A 24,494-nucleotide genomic window follows, 5' to 3' on the forward strand; every position below is an offset into this window, starting at 1 on the left:
AAATATTATTTTTTGTGGCCATAGATTTTATAATTTGTATTTAGACTGTACAACACAACTGCAACAAAACTAGACATAAACTTGATTAAAGAAGTTTAAAATTGTTCTTTTTTTTTTAACATTACAGCAAATTTTGGATGATGTTAGTAGGGATAGAAAAACAACTAGAGAAGGAAAGAAAAAGAGAGAAAGTAACAGAAGCAGGATGTGGCAGCAGCGAGTGACCACTAACACCTTTGGTTTGCTGTAGACAGGGTTTGCAAAGCCTGTGCAAAGTAGTTACCATCATCGGTGACAGACTGCCTCCCTGAGTTAAATACAGAATATTTGCTCTGACATCACACCTATTTTCTGATTACCAGCAGACAAAGACAAAAAGTGGCTGCCAGTTCCAACGTGAATCCCAGCAGACTAAAAACAGCTCCTGGAAATGGAAAAATCAACTTTGATTTAATCAAGGACAACACTCGTGAAATTAATATTTCTAATAAGAAGCATATTCACAAAGCGGACGGCTGCCAGGTCTGAATCTTTTATGCAAATGTTTACCTGCTTGGTTCACAGAGACATGTCCTCTTACTTTGCAGACCACATGAATGCATATGAGTAAAAAGAGTGAACGTGTGTCGGGCCTTTAGATGCATGAATGGATTTTCAGGGCATTGATGCTTCAGACTCAGAAAGTGCACTTCTTTCTATATGAGAAATAATGCAGGGGTGATCCGGCTTCTTCATAAGGGCATCAGCAGCCGCGGCAGTGCACTGAGAAAACACAAATCTAATGGACAGATGAGTGGTTTTGGAAAGCTGGAGAACCAGTGTGTCATCCACTCTCCCCTCTCAGGATAAAGCCCCTGACAGAAAAAAAAAAAACACTAATGAAATGAACAGGACAGTGCAATAAGCCTGAGACAAACATCTTTTAGCAGATCATTATTACTTAGGGAACAGAGCCAGAAAGAGAATGAGAATGTCACATTATATGTCAAATTACCTTTTACATTATATACGACATTCACTGAAAGGAATATCTCTTTCTGCAGTCTTTTGCCAGTGGGTTCACTCCATGGAAGGAGGAGGCTGTGAAGGAGAGGATTATGAATTAAAACCCATTAGCAAAGCAAGCAGGCAGGAGATGGGCTTGATAGATCAGGCAAGATAAATAATGAGCAGCTTTCAGCCAGATCTCACGATTTCCAAAGCTATTAAAACAAGTCTTATGAAAGCAGATCTCAAGCTCAGTTGCCATCCTCATGCACTTTCATCTGCAAACCATGGAAGTGTCCATGACAGCAAGTTAATATGGTGACCATGAAACTGAGAGGCAGTCTTTAAAATGAATCATGGTATTATACATGTAATATATGGTTGGCCAACAACAATACTCACAACTCAAGACTCTGACTTACCTGTATTAATGTTCTATCCAGTAGCACTGAAAGTCTGACTCATTAAAACAATCAGCTCTAAATATCAAGATCTTTACAACAGGCATTGATAACAAAGTGATGCCAGCTTCATTATTTTGTTTTATTATTCACAAAGGGGCGGTTTCATGTTTGTTTTACATCGAGAATTTCAGAACGTGCAGAGTTTACAGACCTGCTGTTTCCTTCAACAAGTCGCCATCTTGTGGTAAAAACAAACCACGTTGACCAATGCAACTGAACGGAGAAATGTGTTTAACAATGAATAAATCAACTTCATTCAGTTCCGCTATCGTTGCATCTCTTGGCCAATCCCTCATAATTCTTCATTCATCAGTTATCACCCATTAATTTTTAGGTTGCCAGGTTGTGAAATATCGCACTGGCTGCGTTAATTCTCCTCCAATATTACACTTATATTCTATTTTAAGCTCTTTAATTGAATAGAAAGGAAATTAAAGATTATTAATTACTATATAAACGTTGCACTTGCAGGAATGATAATCGGAAAAAAAGCGCAGTAACCTTTATTAATGAGGACAAACAGCGATTTCTCACAAGGTGCCAACCCAAAAGTGCTAACTGTAACTGTATGATTAATTTACAGTTGATCAGTAAGTGGTTTCTTCACTATGACTGAAGTCATTGGTTAGAACTTAGAGCCATAAACCAAACCAAAATGATAGTGATGCATCTGTAAGCCAAGAGTGCAGAATTGTTTACACAGTAAAGGTTAAGTTTATAATGTAGAAAACATATTTAAGAAAGATATGTATCGTCTACGTAACACTGCAATGTATGTTGAAATGCTTTACATGCTCTTCATTGCGCTAAAGCATAGTACAACTCTCCCAGAGGTTACCATCATGGACAGAAACTACCGCCAGCGATCACGAGCAGTTACCCGCAAATTTACTCCCTCAGCCAACAATCCTACGAACCAGAAGACCATCGAAAACGATGGTCTTATATCCACTGGCTCTCACTGTGTATCGTTCCGCTGGTACTAGAATGAAACATTTTGACCAATAAAACCTATTTTCACCAAACTGAACATCGATTATGTCACTTTTATGCATACATATATGTCAAACAAACATATGGCACTGTGTTATGACATCCATAAGGAATATATGATACGCAATACGCGGAGGAATATTACATATCTTGACTGGTCGAAAGCCCAGAGCAGCGGCGCGACCGCGGCGGATACAGAGCGACCGTTTCCTGTCTGTGGAGCTGGGTACGTGCAGATGGTTCCCTTTTTATTTAAAACTTTGGCGAAATAATAGGTGTTTTCCACAGCCTCTTGCATGTTAGTAGCGTTTGAACGTTTCTTGTATGAGAAAAGGTGCGTCCTCCATCTGGTCTTTGTTTATTTAGACTTAAACAGAGTTTAAAGTTAACGTTAGAGGAGGATGCGCGAGCGCTTTCTTTCTTTAGGAAAGCTAGCTTATTAGCTAACGGCTGCTAACGTGTTCTGCAAAAAACAACATTATATGTGTCCTCTGTGGCTTAATTGCGCGCACGAATAAGCATACAAAGCTCTTAATAATACAGTGGTTCCAATTTTAATGCCGAAAGTCTCGTTTCTAATTCACAAATACTGCCGGAGTGTATACAATTTGTGCTAGCTGACGCTTGTAATGATGTCATCACTGTGCGCCTTTAAAGAGGCATGTTTATGTCTGTTACCGGTTAGTTTGTCAAACACAGTATTTTCACCGTAGCAACGCTTTTTTGTGGTCAGCAAATACAACTTTCAGTTCAGTCCTCTATCTATTTAGATTAAGACTGCGAATCTTTTATTTCCTGTCTCTTCTGCAGTGTACATGAAATCACACTGAGCTCTGTGCAGACTGCTGTCTGCCCCCAGTCCCTACAGCAGCACAGTCTCTCCCATCTGCCACCATGGCCTTTGTGCCTGCACCCAGTCCCACTGTGGTCGACCAGACTACACTGATGAAGAAGTACCTGCAGTTTGTGGCAGCGCTCACAGACACAAACACACGTAAGTTAATTCACCTGAAACTGTATTGCTACGCAGGACACATGTCAGATGTCAGAAAAATGGAAGAAGGCAGCCTCAAAATGATTCACTTTCAGAAAAGATCTATCTGTATTTAATTTGCATTTATATTAGCAAACACAAATTTACTTAAATTATTTGTTGTATATGTAAGTCAGTAAATAATTCAGAGTCAGTTTTTTTCCATTTCATCATGTTATTTTTGTTAACTTTTGGGCTGGTGTCCTTTAGTGCACGAGTAAGTGATCAGATGCAGCGTGCCACTAATCCAATTTGAGTGTCAGCTACTTTAAGTGCTCTGCTTAATATTTGGAAGTTATTAAGAGTAGGAAGCAGGTGTTTGTACAATAAGAGTTAATGTAAATATTTCCCCCAAAATAGAAAGGATCTTATAATGTTTCTTATATACATATTAATTCATTAGCATGCACCTTCCCATTTTACTGAGTCTTTTTCTGCTTAGTGTCAGTAAAATAAACAATGTTTTAGATGGTGCACCTGTGCTCAGCATGTGCGATGTGATGAGAGCGATATGCTTTAGTCCAGTCAAAGGTACGTGTGTCTGGGAGAGTGCTTGTCAGTGTGAGTGTGTTAAAGAGTGTTTGTTAATGTACCTTTTGATCAATCTGGACACTGAAAGTAAAACTGATAAGATCTGAGAGTACCTGCTGAGCACATGGAGATGGGTATGAATAGTGGAACTGTATCACTATCAGGTTTGATAAATGGCGACATTCTGTCCTTCAACTTGCAGCTGATGAAACTAAGCTGAAGATGATGCAGGAGGTCAGCGAGAACTTTGAGGTAAGTTTGATGAATGCTGTCAGTGTGTGATGGAAGGGATTCATTTTCTGTGCCCCTGTTGATGGATTATGGTGTATTTTAAGAAGTTTTATAGATTTCCCAAAAATGTAATTGTCTAAGGGCTTTTCGAGTTGTAACTGAACTGGGAAAAATATTGTGTTTCTGATGTAGTTAAATAAGCCTGCAGCAACAAAGAAAAAACCTTAAGTAAAATTTGCACAGCACTGAAACATGACTGCAGGGTATACTGAGTTACTGCATGGCATAAAATGTCTTGGGCTTGTCAATTTCAGAATGTGACATCTTCGCCTCAGTACTCCACCTTCTTGGAACATATCATCCCTCGCTTCCTCACGTTTCTTCAGGATGGAGAGGTGCAATTCCTTCAAGAGAAACCAACACAGGTGTGTGCTAAAGACAAACTTTGACCTTCTTCCTGCACACGTTTAATCGATTCATCAATGTTCAACAACAGTTCTCTTTGTACTGGTGTTGTTGAAGGTGAACTCGGTAAATCAGTCACTAAACAATATCAAATGGTGAAGTGTAGGAGAAGCTGGATCCTTTGATTTAAAATATTACCCACTTTTTCAGCAATTGAGGAAGTTGGTGCTGGAAATCATCCACCGTATTCCAACCAATGAGCACCTTCGTCCACACACCAAGAACATTCTGTCTGTGATGTTTCGCTTCCTGGAGGTATGAGTCCTAATCTCTTCTCTCGCTTGCTTAATGTTTCATTATTTTAATCCCATAGTTACTCTAAAACTGTATGGTGAGTATTTTACCACTAGTAATCGATTATTCCTGATTTTCTAGCAGCTTTTCCAAATCTTATTAAATATGCATAAATTGCTGGATATTTAATATTAACCATACCCCCCAAAAGCTGCAATTTTTTCTGCTTTGATAACAGTTTTGTGTTTTGGTAGACATTTTTACAAAGAATTAATGAAACAGGTAATACATTCAATGGGAAAGCAGAAAAGTGTCACTGTCACTGTGGGAATTATGTTGAAGAAATATTAGTTCTGTGTGCATCCATTTCATGTGTACTGGAGCTATTGTGTGGTCTTTTCACATTCATGTTTTTTTCACAGATTGAAAGCGAGGAAAATGTGCTGATATGCCTTCGCATCATAATTGAGCTGCACAAACAGTTCCGACCTCCAATCTCTCAGGAGGTGAGAAGCTCGGCCTTATTCTTTGAAAAAAATCTGTCATTATTGTTTCCCTGCATATTGTACCTGTAGTGATGAATGCACTCTTACAAACTGATCTTTTATGCTCTCTTTCGCATTAAAAACAACAGCAAAAGGACAGATTTTTTTTTTCTCCTTGGCTTTAAATGTTAATTGTGACCTCATGCTGCTTATGAAAAAGAAAGGTTTTCTTAGATTGACATGTTTTCCATATTCCTCTCTTCTCAGATTCATCACTTTCTTGACTTTGTGAAGCAGATTTACAAAGACCTTCCAAAAGTTGTTGTGAGTCCAACCTCTGCAGCACGTGGCTTTCACCGAATAAGTGTTTTGTTTGGTTTGATAGTTTTCGATGGAAGCATAGAGTAAATTGTCATTATTTTCTCCCCTGTGCCTGTCTTTCTGCACCCTCCAGGCCCGGTACTTTGAGAACCCGCAGGTGATAGCAGAGAACACGGTTCCCTCCCCAGAAATGGTCGGGATGATCACATCGGTGTTGGTTAAGACTGCACCCGAGAGGGAAGACAGTGAAACACGAACAGTAAGATAACCAACAGTTCAGATCTTCACTGTTAAATCTCCACACCGCATGCTTTCACAGTACTGTTTGTCACCACTGGGTGGTAGTGGTGTGCTGTATTGGCACACTAACAGCAGAGACCATAAAACTGCTTTTCTGTTTTCTTACCCCCAAATGGAAAGTACATAAAACAGCATTATGCTCTCTTTGAGCATAGATTTTCAAACCAAAGTTACACGCACTTCTGTCAGTTGAACATGAGTTTGTTCCATTGAGGATCTTGGTCCTTTATTGACTGCCAGTTCTTGAAGATTCTTTTCCTTAAAATTAACTTTGGTCCTCAATTTGCCAAGACTGAAAACATAATCTGACAGAGGGAATAAGTCCAACCCAGGAACCTTTGTTTAGCTTTTGTTTACTGAGGCGTTGGTCTATCAGAATAACTTTATTTGGTATGTTTTAGCAGGAGGTGGGTGTGGCACATGTCCCTCATTTACATCATTCAGCTGTATCAGTCAACCTCATTATGTTTCTGTGTTTGTGCCTCTAGCATACCATCATCCCACGGGGGTCCTTGTCTCTCAAGGTGCTTGCAGAGCTGCCTATCATAGTGGTGCTGATGTACCAGGTTAGTGACATACCCTTAAACGTCTTTAAATACATCCATCATGCAATGACCTCTGGTAATGTGGTTAATTAAAAGAAATAAGTGAAATGATTTATTGTGAAATGTATTTGCGTTTTGCCTTAGAAAACAGTAAAGGATTTAAATGCAATGGAAAAACATAAAAATAACATGGAATTACAAATTTTAGGGTAAAATATGCTTCCTCTTTAGGGGTGGAAATTATGTTGCCATTCATTTAATGGGGTTAGCTCTTCATTAACTGAGATTGTGTCTTTGCTCTGTGCCCTCAGCTATATAAACTGAACATTCACAATGTGGTGTCAGAGTTTGTGCCCCTCATCATGAACACCATCATGCTCCAGGTGTCTCCGCAGGCCAGGTAAGAAGCATCCGTGTGTATGTGTGTCCGTGCATGCTCGTGCGCGTTTCCACCCCTCCTTCCTCTCTTTCAGCGAGTCTGTTGACTTGATGGTGTTGCTCGGCACTTTGCATGCCAGAGCCGGAGTTAAAATCCATTTGGGGAAGTTGAATTTGTAGAAATTGGCTTAGCAGGAGGTGAAACTGCTCAGGGTAGGAAGAGGGTTGTGTTAAGCATTCCGAACAGGATGGAAATAGAGCAGAGTTAATTTAGAGAAAATACCTCAGCAGTCTCTCTCAGGTAGAGACAAGGTTTCTTCCTGATGTGCAGTAACAGCTGTGACGCAAACAAATAAGTCACCCATGCAGAATGGAGTCCTATATCTAGACCCACAGTTTTAACCTCTATAATTGCCACTGACTGCAGGTATTCGACATCGCGGATGTCTTTGATGGGACTAAATGTTTTTTTTATGTAAATCATGCTGTTTCCCTTGCAGGCAACACAAGCTTTATAACAAGGAGTTGTATGCAGACTTCATCGCCGCGCAGATCAAGACTCTGTCATTTCTAGCCTACATCATCCGAATCTACCAGGTACACCTGTTTGATGGCTGCGTGTTGCATCAGTTTCCGCTGTCAGTGCATGGGTTCAATGAGTTATTCTGCCTTAGAGAAAAAAAAAAAAGTTATTTATAGTTGAAAGCCTATCACTTGCATCGTGGTGTGTTTTTTTTTCTCATCAGTATTTTGCAATGCGTAATGAATATACTTAGAATTTTTTAGTTGTTTTTGAAATGCATCCTCTTGTCAAATCTGACTTCACATTAACTGATGATTTAGTCAGTCAAGCAGACGTGTTTTGAAGCATTGTTTCCTGGATATCATTTCTTTTTGTGGGTGTCAGGTGATTGGCAGGTAGCAGAGAACATAATGTAGTCATTGATATGAAGACACCGAAGCTGGGAAGAAAAAGGATAAAACTGACACTTTGAAAAATTTAATTAAGCTTTCATATTTACTTTATTTTTTCCACACGGAACAAGACTGAATGGCACAAATAGCTTCTTCTGAAGCTGTCTCCTACTACACTGACTGTGTGCAGACATTATCAGGAACCGGATAAGACAACAACAATTCATACAAACATCAAAAACACTAATAATACCACCAAAAGAACTTCTAACCCACCAAGAAGAATTCTATTAGTAGAGAGTTTAGTTCACCATTGTTTGAGCTGTTACAGACACCCTGTCTGTCCAAATTAAATTGAAAGATACTAAAAACAAATATTGAATACTGGTTCAAACATTTGGCCTGTATTAATATTTACTTGTGTATTACATATTTTTGCAGGACATGTTTCTTTCCATACAGTCATTTTAAAAATGAATTGTGCTTTTAATCATATGTTGTATGTGTGTGTGTCTGTCCTATCAGGACCTGGTAGGAAAGTACTCTCAGCAGATGGTAAAGGGCATGCTGCAGCTGCTGTCCAACTGCCCCTCTGAGACTGCTCACCTGCGCAAGGAGCTGCTCATCGCAGCCAAGCACATCCTCACAACTGACCTACGCAGCCGTATGTACACACATGCATATAAACTAATGTAAAGAGGAGAGTGAGAAGACTGGGTGACATTTTTTTTTATACTGCCTCAGAATTTTCTCCTCAGTTAAAGTTGAAGAAACTTTCAGGCTAATTGTAGTTTAATGTGTTCTTCGTGGTCAAAACATTAGTAACCCTCATTCTTGCCAAGTCACTTTTCATTTTTCATATTTCACACTTGAGAAATAACGGTTTTATCAGCTGTCAAACTGTGGCTGTAGAACCTCATTTTGATTTGGTGACTGAGCGGTGAAAAGTGAGACTGAATGAAATGGAATAAAAGCTCAACCACCCATCAGTTAAATCGTGAGACACAGATCCACATTTTGGATGATTTTCCTGCATTATACTGTGAGTTACTTCTGCTTCTGTGGCTCAAACCATTTCCAGTGATTTGTCTCATTTGACATTGTGGAGTTGCAGAAAACTGAGAAAACTCACATACCCACATTTAGGTCCATGAGTTACAGTTGCTCTCTCGCTGCCACAGTATTGAAATTAGCAATGATACTATTATTGTCATACTTAATAAAACAAATACTGTCTTGTGAAAAGGTATTAACAAGTAAAGTAAAACACCATGTATGCAACATGTTTACACACTATACACGTGTAAACATTTATTTTTATCCCCGTCAACTCGTTTTTCAGGGACACACCTAAAATCTTTGAATCACATTGTGAAATTGGATCCTACTGTGTTTCAGAGTTTATACCTTGTATGGACAAACTTTTTGATGAAGCCATTCTGATTGGGTCTGGTTACACCGCTCGGGAGACTCTTCGGTGAGTTCTGTGTGTGTTCACGATCATTTCATCTCCTTGGTGTTGATACCCTCTCTCTCGCTCTGTCTCTCCCTCTTTTGGTTGATTGCTCAGCGAGGTGCATGTTAAGTGTCCTAGTGTATTAATCAGGCAGCGCTCAGTGCTGCTGAAATTCAGTGCACAGATAGCACTGTCAAGTTGCCATGTACACACGCATCTCTAGAGGGCAGGCTGCATGCACGTCCTCCCTTAGGTCGATTTCAAAACCTCGTTGACCCTCTTCAGGTGCCAAACTAGCTCACCTCATCAACAAAATTGCTGCCATTTCACATTAGTACTACCCTGGAAACAAGGCAGTTGGCTGAGCCCTGGCAGGACTGTCAGCGTCACTCATTAGCTTGCCTTCTCTGTTTCTTTTTCCCTCAATGTTTAAGTTCTATCCCAAAGCTACTTTCCATATCTGTCAAGCTTTTCATGACTTCTGCTTACCTGATTACTCCTTTTTCTGCCTTGAAAATGTCAGTTCACTGGCGCGCAGTCTTTTCAGATATTACCACTATTATAATGCTGTTCCAAATGTCATAGGTGCATGTTTCTCTTTCTTTCTAGACCCTTGGCCTACAGCACACTAGCAGACCTGGTGCACCATGTGCGTCAGAACTTGCCCCTGACAGATTTATCCCTAGCTGTGCAGCTCTTTGCCAAGAACATTGATGATGAGTCGCTTCCCAGTAACATCCAGACCATGTCATGCAAGCTTCTGCTGAACCTGGTAGACTGCATCCGCTCAAAGTCAGAGCAGGAGAACGGCAATGGACGGGACATCCTGATGAGGATGTTGGAGGTGGGCAGCAGAGAGCTCGGATCAGTAGAGAAGACACTGATTTATGTTTCATACACATTGATAAGGAATGTTGAGTTAATTTTTCCCCATTTCTTCTACAAATCAGGTGTTTGTGCTGAAGTTTCACACCATCGCACGCTACCAGCTTGTCTCCATCTTTAAGAAGTGCAAGCCGCAGTCGGAGATGGGTGTGGTCGACCCAGGGGCATTACCTGGGGTACCAGCCACACCCACTCCATCCACCACCCCTGCCATTCCACCTCCCGCTCCTCCCACGCCCGTTCCTGCAGCACCTCCACCCCCAACTACACCCTTTGACCGACCCGGTGAGAAGGAAGACAAGCAGACATTTCAGGTGTCGGACTGCCGAAGCTTAGTCAAGACTCTGGTGTGCGGGGTGAAGACAATTACTTGGGGCATCACCTCTTGCAAGGCCCCTGGAGGTGAGAGAGCACAGATCCATGCTCAACAACCACGATAATATTAATCACTTTGTTTAAAAGCGTCTGCATACAAGTATCCTGCATACAGAATAAACACCTCTCTATCAGTGATTGTTTGATGAAAGTTGGTCTAACATATATGCACTGCTTAACTTTCTGTTTTTGTTCTTTTCACTTTTTCCAGAGGCTCAATTCATTCCTAATAAGCAGCTTCAGCCAAAGGAGACGCAAATTTACATTAAGCTGGTAAAATATGCCATGCAGGCCTTGGACATCTACCAGGTACAGCCAAAAATTATGATTATTACCATTACTGTTTCTATTTGTGCACTGATGATAAAACAAAAGTAAAACAAAGTTTCCGTAATAAATAATCATGTAAGACATGGGTATGATAAATACAATAACAATAATAATACTAATAAGTTGAACAATAGCCCAGTGTAAGAGCTTTTGTTTCTCCTGAGCAGGTACAGGTTGCCAATAACCAGCAGACGTACATCAGGGTGGCCAACTGTCAGACTGTACGCATGAAGGAGGAGAAGGAGGTTCTGGAACACTTTGCTGGTGTCTTCACCATGATGAACCCCCTCACATTCAAGGAGATTTTCCAGACAACTGTGCCATACATGGTGGAGAGGATCTCCAAGAACTATGCACTTCAGGTACATGCTGTCTCACATATGAACAAGAAATGTGCTGTTAGTTTTATATTTTTCTCGCTTTTATTTAAGCCAGTTCATAATGTAGTGAGGTCTTTGGTCTTGGATTATCACTTAAAAACTCAAAATTCAATTTCTTGTTTTCTGTTCCTAGATTGTGGCAAATTCTTTCCTGGCCAACCTGTCAACGTCTGCTCTATTTGCCACCATCCTAGTAGAGTATCTTCTTGAGAGACTGCCAGAGATGGGCTCCAATGTTGAGCTCTCAAACCTTTACCTCAAGCTCTTCAAACTAGTCTTTGGCTCAGTGTCACTCTTTGCTGCTGAGAATGAACAGATGCTTAAGGTAAGTGGGTGTTTTTGTGTCTTTCTTTTGTGAGGCTAGTTATTTCTGTATCTTTGTCATTCCTTACTGATGTGACTGTTCCTGTTTCCTCAGCCGCACCTTCACAAGATAGTGAACAGCTCCATGGAGCTGGCTCAGTCAGCTAAGGAACCCTACAACTACTTCCTGCTTCTCAGGGCTCTCTTCCGGTCCATTGGTGGAGGCAGCCACGACTTACTCTACCAGGAGTTCTTGCCTCTTCTACCTAACCTGCTGCAAGGTAAAGCATCACACGCCATCCAAAAATGTGAAAAAGTAATACTCTGTTTAATACTTTCTTCTCACCTAATTTCGAATCTCCCCTTTCCATGTTATTAGGGTTAAACATGCTGCAGAGTGGCCTTCACAAGCAGCACATGAAGGATCTATTTGTGGAGTTGTGTTTGACAGTGCCAGTGCGTCTGAGCTCCTTGCTGCCCTACTTACCCATGCTAATGGATCCGCTGGTGTCTGCCCTCAATGGCTCTCAGACTCTGGTCAGCCAGGGCCTTCGCACCCTGGAGCTATGTGTGGACAACCTCCAGCCTGACTTCCTCTACGACCACATTCAGCCTGTCAGGGCAGAGCTCATGCAGGTGGGGATTTCTTCTCATCATCAAACCAGTAATTGCACTGCCCAATTGAATTTTTACTGAGCTGCTTGGCAGGACACTCTTAAATCCAAAAAATAGCTCATTCATATCCATTCATGAGTCCATCCTCAGTATTGCTTAGCATGTCTGCCCTCTAGTGGTCAGTAGTGGAAATGGCAATATCTGTAGACAAAACACTGAACCAGGATTTCACACATCTTTTCACATCAGTGCTGAACCACGAAGGATGCTTTATACATCCATATGATTATGATTAGATTATAGATTATGGGCCCTCTTTTAAGTGATACAGTGTAATTCCCTGCTTCTCTTATTTCCTGTAAACGCTGAACCTAACATTTTCCATCCATCTCTTTCTGTGCTGCAGGCTTTGTGGCGTACCCTCCGTAACCCAGCTGAGAGCATCTCTCACGTAGCCTACCGGGTGTTGGGAAAGTTTGGTGGCAGCAACAGGAAGATGCTAAAGGAGTCACAGAGGCTGCATTATGTGGTAACTGAGGTCCAGGGACCTAGCATCAAATCTGAATTTACTGACTGCAAGGCGTCCATACAGCTACCCATGGAGAAGGTAGGACCGCGCTGTTGGTAGTGAATGCTTGCATGATGCTCTCTACTTTAAGTTTGCAGAACTCTGAGGAGGAAAGTTTTTGGATAATGTCACTCAGTCTGAAGACCCCTTCTTTCCTGTTTTTACCTTTTTGTTTTTCAGTTTCAGAAAGAAAGAATTAAATGTAAAAGACCTTGATATTCCTCATTATTGTGCCCCACTGAGAGCAATATATCCTTGTCAGGGGTTTGTGTGTGTGTGTGTGAGAGAGAGAGAGAGGAGTGAGTGAGGAGATGTGTGTGTCCTCCAGGTAATTAAATTCATCTCCTGTTTCTCCTCCTCATCCCCAGTCAGTAATCATCAATCTAGTGTGGGCCACCATGACGGCATTATTTACTCTCACTAATGGCTGCTCCTTCTTTCTGGCTATCCGTCTGTGTGTTTGCCATCATCATGGCGCAGCCAGCACACACACAGACTATCACACACTCTCACATTCTGCACACCCACATGCGCAGGATGAAGGCAAAATCTCCAGCAGGCTCATCATACAGCCATACAGTTAGTTGGCACATAGAGAGAATGCTGTAAGGTAGACTGAGAGATCAAACACCATTGATCTGAATACTTGAATCTCTTCAAGGTAGTTCAAAGTGTAAGAAAAACTCACATGGGATTGGAGACGCACATCTTTGAATTTCTTCTTTTACCTCTTGAATCTTATTTTTTATTGACCACTTCAGAAATATTTTACAATAAGTCTGTACTTTCAAAAGGCTCAAGTAGAAAGCTGTGTTTTCTTAGAAGTTTGCATTCAAAATATTGTTATTTTTTCCCTTCAATTTCATATTTAAGTACTAGTAATAGTGTACTTGTCAGAGCCTCGGTCCTGACATGCTAATACAATGACAGGTCTATAATTCGATTATGCTGCCCTCATCTCTCCTCTCATCCCCCCTCTATTCCTGCATCCTTTTCATCGTCTCCCCTCTGTTCTGAGTGGCATTAATTAGTTCATTTTCTGCCTTTCTAAGTGCCTGGCTGCTGTGGGTTGTCAGCCCATAATGTAGAAATCATAATGACCTTTTCTTGGCCAGATGGCACCCTGTGTTACTTCCTGCACATGAATCACATGTATACTTGTATATCGCAGTTTCATTCTCATATTAATTGCTTAGGAATGCTGGCATTTTGCAACATGGGAACTTGTCATTTAACAATATAAACGGCGAGGACTTTGAAGTAAGATTTGTCTGGTGTATTCCTTCCAAGGCGATAGAGACAGCTCTTGACTGTCTGAAGAGTGCCAACACAGAACCCTACTACAGACGACAGGCCTGGGAGGTCATTAAGTGTTTCCTGGTGGCCATGACCAGTCTGGATGACAACAAGCACGCTCTCTACCAGCTTCTGTCTCATCCCAAGTAAGTAAACAGTCTGGTTTTCATTTTGACTGTGGCTACATATTATGGTTATTTTGGCCTTTAATTACAATGCATTGATTCAGGTCAGCTCTAATGCAGTATTCAATACAAAATTACAGATGTATGACTTTTTAAAATTAGGAAAAATGGGGCTATGCTGACCTGATACGTTTTGATTGGCTAGTTATTCAGGACATTTTCAGTATTTTTATATTTATGTTTGGTGTGTCTCTATCAGAATAATGTAGATTGCTGTTTAAGTCTACATAAATGGCAGGAGGTGATAAAATACCTTTGCCATGGAGGCCATGCACAGCCAGGTCTTCAATCATTACCCCCCCTCTTTAACCTTTACTTGACTCAACTTGACCTTGACCTCTATCCCTGCCCATTGCTCACCCCACCATTCCTCACCCGCACTGTGTATATATTCCCCTTTCTCCTTTACCTCCAGTCCTGTCCCGCCACCTGCTGACGTCTCCTGCTTTCACTCTCTCATGTCACGTCTTCACCACTCTCCCCACTACACACTGCCTCATCAATTCCGTCTCAAGACCGGGGTTTTGCTAATTACATGCTCACAGCCCCTCACCTCCACGCCCCCTCTGGCAGGCTTCAGTGCGAGGCAGAGACACATACATGAACAGACAAACAGGAAGTGGGGGTTGGTTGTCGGGTGGGTTAGTCACATTACCATCATTGATCCCCGGGCAGGAGCTAATTGACTTTCCCCTGTCTGTTTACGCTACACCATGCCCCTTACACTCTGCTGTCATTACACACTAAATCACACATGCACACGAATACATCCGTGTGCACATGTCTGCGGGGATAATGAAGTGTGTCAGTTATGATCAGGGGGCCTGCACCTGCCCCCTCCTCTTGTCAGATATCTCCATTTGTAGAGCCCTCTCTCTTGAAAGATTTTGTCTCCTTTATTCTCTCTCTGCCTTCCTTCATTTTCTTCACGCCAACTGTCTTTGCCTCTGTATTTGGTCACTGTAAGTGTAGCCTTTCAGTTTTACAAGGAAAAAAAGGATACATCCAGTCATGAAATGCCAACTGGGGAGAACGTATCAGCGTTGGAGTGGCAGGCCCCTGAATGAGTGAAGGCCAATTGATCTGACATTCTGTCAGCCATGCCACCTCCCTGCTTTCTCCACCCGCCAGGTTCCTCGCTCAGCTCTTCCTTTTCCTCTCAGTTCCCCTCTTTCTCCCTCCCTCCCTCCCACCTTCTTCCCTCCCTCCTTCTTCCCTCCCTCTCCGAAGAGTAGTCTCTTAAATGGCAATAATGAAATGAAGCGATCCATCAGGTCTGCCCCTGGCGTGTGGCATTATAAAACACAAGCTCAAGCATGGAGAAAACAGCTGCTCAATCACACCATGGCCCAGTTGCCTTCAGCTGCAGTAAATAACAAAAATACCAACAGGGGACAAAGAGGGAGGCAGAGGAATAGAACGGCAGAAGGTGCTAAGAGGGGAGAGGAAAATTTAAGGACAAAGAGAATCAGAGTTCCAGGTGTGGGGACTGCAGACTTGGATCTTTATTTTGAAATATTGGGAAAATGGGCTGAAGCCAAACCACTGAATGATTTTTGAAATGAAAGAAAGTTTCAGCACCACTGCAACATGTCATTACATTGTTCTTGTTAATGTGTGGTCCTTTAATTCATTGTGTGGCTTTCTTTCCCTTTAGCTTCACTGAGAAGTGGATCCCTAATGTCATCATCTCTCACCGCTATAAAGCACAAGACACGCCTGCCCGCAGAACGTTTGAGCAGGCCCTGACTGGGGCATTCATGTCTGCTGTGATAAAAGACCTGAGGCCCAGCGCACTGCCCTTTGTAGCCAGTCTGATTCGCCATTACACCATGGTCGCTGTGGCTCAGCAGTGTGGTGAGGGACTGGTGCTCTTCATACTCTCTATGTCTGATATTAGTTTTTTGTTTGCACTGCCTTTGGAATTTATTCCCAGCTGCACAGGAAAATGAGTCAATTTCCACCTTTGCCCTCTCTCTCTCTCTAGTTTTTTTTAGAATTAAGGCTTTTTCAATTTGCATTTGAGGCAACATAAAGAGATAAGAGAAGTTATTTGTACTATAACACATGGACATAGTTGTTCTAATCTATATTAAAATTTTCATATTTCACATTAAACTTGACTCCTCTCCTCTGGTCCTCCCCCTTCATCCCAGGTCCGTTCTTGCTGCCGTCCTACCAGCTTGGCAGCCAGCCAAGCACGGCCATGTTCCACAGTGAGGAGAATGGCTCAAAGGGCATGGATCCGCTGGTACTGATTGATGCCATAGCTATCTGCATGGCCTATGAGGAGAAGGAGCTATGTAAGATTGGAGAAGTGGCCCTTGCTGTCATCTTTGACGTTGCCAGTATCATCCTTGGCTCCAAGGAGAGGGTAGGTCACTGGGAGGAGGGTTGAGTTATTTGTGAATGTAATAACGACATTGGCACTTAAAACTCATTGTGCCAATTTTTTTTTTTACTGTGCTGATCTTTAACAGGAAATGATTTCACTCAATCGTCTAAAAAAACTATGTGGCAGTGTAACATGGCACTATCTTGGCCTCTTGTCTTCATCCTCAGGCATGCCAGCTGCCCTTGTTCTCCTACATTGTGGAGCGTCTTTGCGCCTGCTGCTATGAGCAGGCCTGGTATGCCAAGCTTGGCGGTGTGGTGTCCATCAAGTTCCTGATGGAGAGACTGCCTCTGATCTGGGTGCTGCAGAACCAGCTCACCTTTCTCAAGGCCCTGCTGTTTGTCATGATGGACCTCACTGGAGAGGTGAGGGGAAATAGCTGAATAATGTAACATTCAGCAAATCATTTCAAAAGGGGTAGAAAGATTTAGCTGCCTCCATTTTTTTGTCGGCTATTATCTTCACATGATGTTTTACAAAGGCTTGCAGCAGGAGCAGTGTAACAACTTTCCTCTTGTGTTGCACCACTGTACTCTCAGTGCAGTGGCATTGTACTTACTACCTTATTGATTTTCATAAGGTGTCAAATGGAGCAGTAGCCATGGCTAAGACCACCCTGGAGCAGTTGCTCGTGCGCTGTGCCACTCCACTGAAAGATGAAGAAAAGACGGAGGAGCTGCTGGCTGCGCAGGACAAGTCTTTCCACATGGTCACGCATGACCTGGTCCGAGAGGTCACCTCCCCCAACTCGACCGTCAGAAAGCAGGCCATGCACTCCCTGCAGGTGTTAGCCCATGTCACTGGCAAGAGTGTTACTGTCATCATGGAACCACACAAAGAGGTAAAACCAAGGACTGCTAAGTTCTCTATAACCTGGTATTATGATTTAATGCTATCTCTTCAGCTTAAACACAAAATAGCCTTAAATTGAGAAGTGTGTCTGATCATCCGAAAGTGATGTCTTCTGATAGCCTCTCAATTTTGAAACTACGTTTCAGAGTGAAATACGAAATGCCTTGTAATCTGCATTAATGAATTGTTTTCTTCAGGTGTTACAAGATATGGTTCCCCCCAAGAAACACCTTCTCCGCCACCAGCCTGCCAACGCCCAGATCGGCCTGATGGAGGGCAACACCTTCTGCACCACCCTGCAGCCCCGCCTCTTCACAATGGACCTCAATGTCATGGAGCACAAGGTCTTCTACACAGAGGTATGCAAGATGCAGAAGTCGTTAACATTAATCAAATCTACTTTTCCTAATTGTCTTCAGAAATTTTGACCACATGTTCTCTGTATTATTGTTTGAAATGGCCCTTTATACAAACAGATTGAAGCACAGCGTAAGCTTGTTTTTTCCATATTATTTATATGAGATTTTGCAGTTATATGGTGCAAATTCATCTTAGACTCCGATCTTGCAAATAGAAGATGGAAATGTGTGTGCATCCATGTTGAACATTTTACAGATAGGAAATGTGACCATGGTCTGTGTTTTCTTTCCTCTCCTTCCAGCTGTTGAACCTGTGTGAGGCAGAGGATGCTGCTCTGATGAAGCTGCCCTGTTACAAGAGCCTCCCCTCCCTGGTTCCTCTCCGCATCGCTGCTCTCAGTAAGGAAGCTCTGTTGAACTTGATACTGGTCCCTTGCATTGTTGGAATTTTGCAATTGATGCTCAGTCGTGTATTGTGTTCAAGTCCTTCTGAATTAAGCTAAATATTGGAAATTTGCAGTCTATTCATAATTCATTTAGTGGTCTAACTATTGTCTGTTTAGATGCCCTGGCAGCTTGTAATTACTTGCCACAGTCCAGAGAGAAGATTATTGCTGCCCTGTTTAAAGCCCTCAACTCCACCAACAATGAACTGCAGGAAGCGGGTGAAGCTTGTATGAGGAAGGTCAGTTCGCGTCTCGGAACTGTTTCATGTTGCTTCATAATTGGTTGAGATTTTGTTGATAACACAGTACGCCATAACTTAAAGTATGTGCTAGATGTCACCTGCTTTGTCACCTACTATCTTGGCATCTTTACATTAGCAGCCAGTTATTTTTTACTTGGCTTGGCGTTTCAAGGGTTATTTGATTACTTAGAAAACACACTGCCTGTGTTGTATCTGTGAACAAAAACATAGTCTGAGACCCACAGACGTGGCCTTTCTAAATCTGGATTTAAGACTCTGCCCTTAAGATATGAAGCAGTCTACCTAAGATCAGACCCATGAATTTGGTGGCACCCATTAAATTCTCCCTAAAACCTCATTTTCTGCACCTTTGAAATGGCCCTCTACCGTGCCACTGATATGCCTTATTATCTTGTTTTCCATTGTCCTCTCCCTTCCTGCTTCATTAGGCTTTTATCTGTATCAGCCATGTCATTTGCCATCCCTGAAGTCCTTTGTTACTCCTCCCCTCATACCATCTCCCCACCCAGTTATCTTCGTATGGACCTCCCTCTTCTTTATCACACTCTCCCTGAACCATTCCTGCCTCCATTCATCAACGTATCCATACAATCTAAGCCTCAATCCATCTACCCCCGGCTCTTTGTCTCTTTGCTTCCATTTCTATGTCCTTCATTTTCTTTCTTTTCCACCGTCACTCCTTTTCACTATCCTGTGATTTTTATTTATTTATTTATTTTTTACCAAGCCCCTGTGTGCTCTCTCCATTCTTTCCTCACTGCCCTGCTAGCACTAATGAGCATTGCCATGGCCCGATCGATACAGGATGGAGTGTTTGTTCTCAGCACTGAGAGGAAAATGAATGTGGCTGCCATGCATCATTCCCTCCCGACTGTGTGAGGGTGTGGGTGTGCATCATCAGTGTTTGGTGTTGGCATGTGTGCTTGTTTATGGCTGGTCATACCCTCATTTGAGTGGCCTTAGTTCCTTTAATGGAGACACATGGGGTGGTGCTCAGTTCATGGGGCTGGAAAACCTGACAAGGCCAGAGAAAAACTGATTTGTGGAAGGGAAATTAAAATGATTTGGTTTAACGAACTGGGAGGAAGGAGATTTTGTGGAATGTTTGACAACATCGGAGCGGAACGAGCCTGTATTCTGAGTCACGAAAATAACACAGGCTCATTCTGTGGAGGCATATTTGCAAACTGCATTTACAATATTCAAGATACTAAAACTTTCTGGAATGTTTCCGTGTTCTCTGCTTTAGTTCCTGGAAGGTGCAACTATCGAGGTGGACCAGATCCACACTCACATGCGCCCCCTACTGATGATGCTGGGTGATTACCGCAGCTTGACCCTCAACGTGGTGAACCGCCTCACCTCCGTCACGCGCCTTTTCCCCAACTCCTTTAATGACAAGTTCTGTGATCAGATGATGGTGAGACACTTCAACCTCCGTCCTTTTCCTCATCTCACAACATCTAAAATGTATTTGTTACTTGAATCTCTTGGTAAATATTTGGTCCTCGCTGGTGCCGTCTTCAATCTTATCTCTCACTGTCTCCCTCAGCAACACCTGAGGAAGTGGATGGAGGTGGTTGTAATAACACACAAGGGAGGACAGCGCAGTGATGGCAGTGTAAGTATACACAGTTCAGACAGTCCCATACACACACGTCACAGCACTGAGAAACTTAATACAAAAAGCTTTCATCAGTCATAACATGTAGATTCGTCTTGCTTCTGTCACCTACTTATGTATGTTGATAGATTTGAGTGCAATACAAAAGCAGTCATAGTCTATTGGAGCAGCTCAATATAGCTGTCTACTGGCACTTTTTTTTATTCGGTTGATTTGTCCTGCCTAAACCAAACAGCACTCACAGAAAGGGCAGAGAAGTCGCCCCTTATACACACAAAGCCATAGTCACATGTAGTCAACACCTCCTCAATGTGGACTCCTCCCAAATGAGTTGTGAGTGGCCATATTACAATCAATGATTAATTAGGCGCCAGGCAGGCGGTGGTGGGCCCAGCGCTGCGTCTCCTCATTATCTCCCCGACAGATAACCTTGTAAAGACAGAGAAAAGGTGAGAGAGAAGGAGGGGGGGGGAACAGCTGCCTCTCCCTCAGAAATAATGTCCATTTTTTCCTCCCTTCTCCTTATGTGGGTTCTTCTTGCCGCATCTCAAAATGGTGTGTTTAATTAGATGCAAATTGGCCCTTTGTCTTTCCCTCCCTCCAACTCGTGGTCATTGTGTGTGTTGACAGCAAGGCTGGCAGCGACAATAAAGCCAGGGTCAGCGGGTCAATTAGCTAAGCCTGATAAAGACAAAAACTGGAGAAAGAGGGATGCGGCCGGCCTGAGGAGGACGGTCTGAAGACATCTAGGCATGGAAGAGGGTTTGATAGAGGGGAGGAGAACGTGGATGAAAGAAAACAGAACTATTTTAATTTGACTGGAAGAGTTTAACAAAAACAAAATGTCAGTTCCTGTATTCATGACCTGATATCTGTCAGAGGAGTGTTTTTCCTCCAAATGCCACAGATTCTGTGCTGCTTGACTAGCGTTCCTGTACGGCCCCTGCCCCGTTATCCACCTGCTGCCGAGAAAAGTTGTTCCCGAGGTCACTTGTAAAGGTTGCTGCTGGCTCCCCATCCATTTCATTATCACCCTGTCTTATCTGCTCACCTTCCATATGGAACAAAGACAGACAACACACAGCCACACAAAATGCACACATACTGCTCTGCTGACTCTGATCATTGTCTCCCGTTCCGGTACAGCCTGCGTTGGAGGGCGTTGAGGTGAGATGTGACCTGGTGTTGCGCCCTCTGTTGGTGACTCTCTGTCAGTGATATAAACTTAGTTGAACCAATGTTGTGCTGGTGAATTGAACCAATGTCGTTGTAGTGGTGCTGGTGGAGTTGCCCTGTATTTCTGTGTCCGTGTGTCTGTGGTCGTCTTCAGAAATGTTACTGTCACCTCAGCCTGGCTCTAAATTCACATTTTGACTGTTATAGAAATGTCCAATTCTCCCCCTTTCCCTTCTGACTTTTCCACTCCAATATATCGATCAGACAAGGTTTATGAAAATTATCATGAATACTATCCTCTATTTGTTTGTACCCCATGCAAATGTAATCCAAGAACTCATGTTCAAGTGTGGTGTGCACAACTGCCTAATGAGCACTGATTGCATTTTCAGTCATTTGACAAAGATTCATCTTCGTCTTTCCACAGTGGCCGTCCATCAAGACTGTCTGTCAGAAAATATGTCCGTATCTAGTTCCAACATCTCACCAAGGATTTAATTCGCTCCCTTCTTTTCTCCGCTCTTTTTCTCTGACTCTTTCTCTAGGAGATGAAGATCTGCTCTGCCATCATCAACCTTTTCCACCTGATCCCAGCCGCACCTCAGACTCTGGTCAAACCTCTGCTGGAGGTGGTCATGAAAACGGAGAGGGCCATGCTCATAGAGGTAGGCTTCACACCATGACTGACTTGTTATTCATTGTATTGTTCCTTGGTCTTGCACAAGCAATTGTATCATGTAGATGAATCAAATAAGAAAAGGAATGAGGATGAGGAAAATGGCTTGATAAAGAAATGACCATAGTTACGTTAAGGATATTATAGCTTGAAAAAGAGCATTGATATTCCTTGAGATATTTTTTAGGTGAAGGAAGCAATGCAAGATAATTTTAAATAAGTATATGTCTGAAACTCTCTTGATAATCACATATTAATTTTTCCGTCCTGGGATAAGCCTCCTAATCCTGTTTGATTTATATCTGATGCTTAGTGTTAAAACTCTGCTATGAAGCACAGATCTTCACATAAAGTGGCTAAATCTAAAACTGCATTTTCTTTTTTCTGCCTGTTTCCTTTGCTATTCGTCCTGTCCTCCCTCACTCATCCCTCCTGTGCCAGGCCGGCAGTCCTTTCAGGGAGCCTTTGATCAAGTTCCTGACGCGTCACCCTTCTCAGACAGTGGAGCTTTTCATGATGGAGGCTACGCTGAACGACCCTCAGTGGAGCCGCATGTTCATGGTCAGACACTGGCAGCTCTAAGTAGCAGTCCTCTCAGGCTTTTCATTGACACATTTGCCATTAAAACAGCATTTTGTTTCCCCAGTAATGGGCTATAATCATAGATATATTGGGTGCTTTGAGGCTCTTTGGTCCTGTTAAGACCAAATTTAGATGGATCTGTATTATGTTTCTTTACATTTGTTGTTGCAGTTGTTGTGCAGTAAACATGGTTCTCTCTAGTCTTACTCATGTAATTTTGTGTTAAACTTACAGTATCTGTGTATGTTCATGTGCAGAGTTTCCTGAAACACAAAGATGCCAAGCCACTAAGAGACGTCCTGGCCTCTAATCCCAACCGCTTTGTACCCCTGCTGGTTCCTGCTGGCACTGGAGCAACTGTTCGACCTGGATCTCCCTCCACCACCACAGCCAGATTGGACCTACAGTTTCAGGCTATCAAGGTATACATATTTTCATTACAATTTGAGCATTTTTACATCTTGTACACACACTTATCACACACCATATCTTGCCAAATCAGGTGTATATATGTGTACATAATTCTTAATAATTCCATCACCTCTAATCTTTTTTTCTTCTTCTTCCCTTCTGGCCAGATTATTAGCATCATAGTGAAGAATGATGAGGGCTGGCTGGCAGGGCAGCACTCCCTGGTCAGCCAGCTGAGGCGAGTCTGGGTCAGCGAGGCCTTCCAGGAGAGACATCGCAAAGACAACATGGCTGCCACCAACTGGAAGGAGCCCAAGCTGCTGGCTTACTGCCTGCTTAGCTACTGCAAGTATGTGCATTTATTCAAATTGTAATGGGGATGGAAATTGCATTGTGTTGGATAATGTTGTCGTAAGACCTGAAAATGGACATTGGGTATGAAAATCTGTGTTAGGACGTGATGAGAAACAATAAGCCCTCTCTCAGCAGCTACTGTGGATGAGCCTGTGGGCCAAGCATGACTCTGAAATTAACAATGCTACCAGGAGAGTGAAAACGACTGGATGACTCAAATGCCTTTTTGAGTTACATACACTGTAGAGTATATATTTGAGTTAGGGTATGTGCTTTAAGTTAATAATGGAATTTTTTTAAGTTAGTTAATGGAATTCCAATCATGAATGACCTTCTCACCTCTCCTCTGTCTGAGCACAGAGAAAGTGCTAAAACACTTTGTGCACTAGGCACTTAGCAGATGTTTATTTCAGAGCCTCCAATTAACCTCCAACCACTCCAGCCAGTAATTTTAGAGCGTGTTTGTGTGGTCAGTCCACTTGCTTTTTTTTTTCTTCAAAGAGTGCAAAACTGTCTGATTACCTGAGTCACATTGGTATCTAAGATTATTTGAAACGTCTTGCTTACAGTATCACTGTTGTTAACATTAGACACATCTCAATCTGTGTATTGAATTACTGACCCCCCGTCTCCTTCATAGGTGTAACTACTCAGAGATCGAGCTGCTGTTCCAGCTGCTGCGGGCCTTTACTGGCCGCTTCTTATGCAACATGACCTTCCTGAAGGAGTATATGGAGGAGGAGATCCCCAGGAAGTACTCCATTGCACAGAAACGCGCCCTGTTCTTCCGCTTCGTTGAGTTCAATGACCCACACTTCAACGATGAGCTTAAAGCTAAGGTACGTGCAAAGGCAATCAGAGAAGGAAAGTTTATTTATGACCACATACCATAGGGAGCTGAAATTCCTAGTGACTTTGTTTTGCTGTTTTACAAGCCATGTTTTGCAACTGGCATTCAAGTGATGGTCTGAAGTATAATACGGTCTTACTAACCATGTGGGAAAATTACCAGTATTTGGCTTGTGGAGGTTGTACAACACCCAGTCCACCATTCGTGAGTCTACAAGTTGAAATATGGAGA

The 24,494-nt window shown here is 42.5% G+C and overlaps 1 protein-coding gene across 2 annotated transcripts in view; it reads left to right on the plus strand.

Moving 5' to 3' along the window:
* The first annotated feature begins 2,631 nt into the window (after window positions 1–2,631).
* The window catches only part of trrap (transformation/transcription domain-associated protein), a 78,233-nt gene continuing 56,370 nt past the window's right edge, over window positions 2,632–24,494 (plus strand). The window contains exons 1-37 of one of the 2 annotated variants that reach the window (XM_076759830.1): window positions 2,632–2,670; window positions 3,255–3,438; window positions 4,211–4,260; window positions 4,554–4,664; window positions 4,855–4,959; window positions 5,361–5,444; window positions 5,691–5,747; window positions 5,878–6,003; window positions 6,533–6,610; window positions 6,901–6,989; window positions 7,468–7,564; window positions 8,408–8,546; window positions 9,281–9,359; window positions 9,948–10,182; window positions 10,289–10,625; window positions 10,810–10,907; window positions 11,096–11,290; window positions 11,442–11,633; window positions 11,727–11,892; window positions 11,991–12,247; window positions 12,633–12,833; window positions 14,085–14,236; window positions 15,933–16,132; window positions 16,432–16,649; window positions 16,838–17,035; window positions 17,251–17,511; window positions 17,720–17,881; window positions 18,184–18,280; window positions 18,445–18,566; window positions 19,840–20,010; window positions 20,143–20,211; window positions 21,361–21,381; window positions 21,936–22,055; window positions 22,508–22,627; window positions 22,906–23,070; window positions 23,227–23,408; window positions 24,054–24,252. In XM_076759830.1, coding sequence (XP_076615945.1) covers window positions 3,339–3,438; window positions 4,211–4,260; window positions 4,554–4,664; window positions 4,855–4,959; window positions 5,361–5,444; window positions 5,691–5,747; window positions 5,878–6,003; window positions 6,533–6,610; window positions 6,901–6,989; window positions 7,468–7,564; window positions 8,408–8,546; window positions 9,281–9,359; window positions 9,948–10,182; window positions 10,289–10,625; window positions 10,810–10,907; window positions 11,096–11,290; window positions 11,442–11,633; window positions 11,727–11,892; window positions 11,991–12,247; window positions 12,633–12,833; window positions 14,085–14,236; window positions 15,933–16,132; window positions 16,432–16,649; window positions 16,838–17,035; window positions 17,251–17,511; window positions 17,720–17,881; window positions 18,184–18,280; window positions 18,445–18,566; window positions 19,840–20,010; window positions 20,143–20,211; window positions 21,361–21,381; window positions 21,936–22,055; window positions 22,508–22,627; window positions 22,906–23,070; window positions 23,227–23,408; window positions 24,054–24,252 — 5,253 coding nt within the window. In that variant the 5' untranslated portion in view covers window positions 2,632–2,670; window positions 3,255–3,338. The remainder of the gene's footprint in view (window positions 2,671–3,254; window positions 3,439–4,210; window positions 4,261–4,553; window positions 4,665–4,854; window positions 4,960–5,360; window positions 5,445–5,690; window positions 5,748–5,877; window positions 6,004–6,532; window positions 6,611–6,900; window positions 6,990–7,467; window positions 7,565–8,407; window positions 8,547–9,280; window positions 9,360–9,947; window positions 10,183–10,288; window positions 10,626–10,809; window positions 10,908–11,095; window positions 11,291–11,441; window positions 11,634–11,726; window positions 11,893–11,990; window positions 12,248–12,632; window positions 12,834–14,084; window positions 14,237–15,932; window positions 16,133–16,431; window positions 16,650–16,837; window positions 17,036–17,250; window positions 17,512–17,719; window positions 17,882–18,183; window positions 18,281–18,444; window positions 18,567–19,839; window positions 20,011–20,142; window positions 20,212–21,360; window positions 21,382–21,935; window positions 22,056–22,507; window positions 22,628–22,905; window positions 23,071–23,226; window positions 23,409–24,053; window positions 24,253–24,494) is intronic. The other variant, XM_076759831.1, reaches the window with a different exon arrangement.

Source organism: Chaetodon auriga, chromosome 20, assembly GCF_051107435.1.
Source record: "Chaetodon auriga isolate fChaAug3 chromosome 20, fChaAug3.hap1, whole genome shotgun sequence".
NCBI classification, from domain to species: domain Eukaryota; kingdom Metazoa; phylum Chordata; class Actinopteri; order Chaetodontiformes; family Chaetodontidae; genus Chaetodon; species Chaetodon auriga.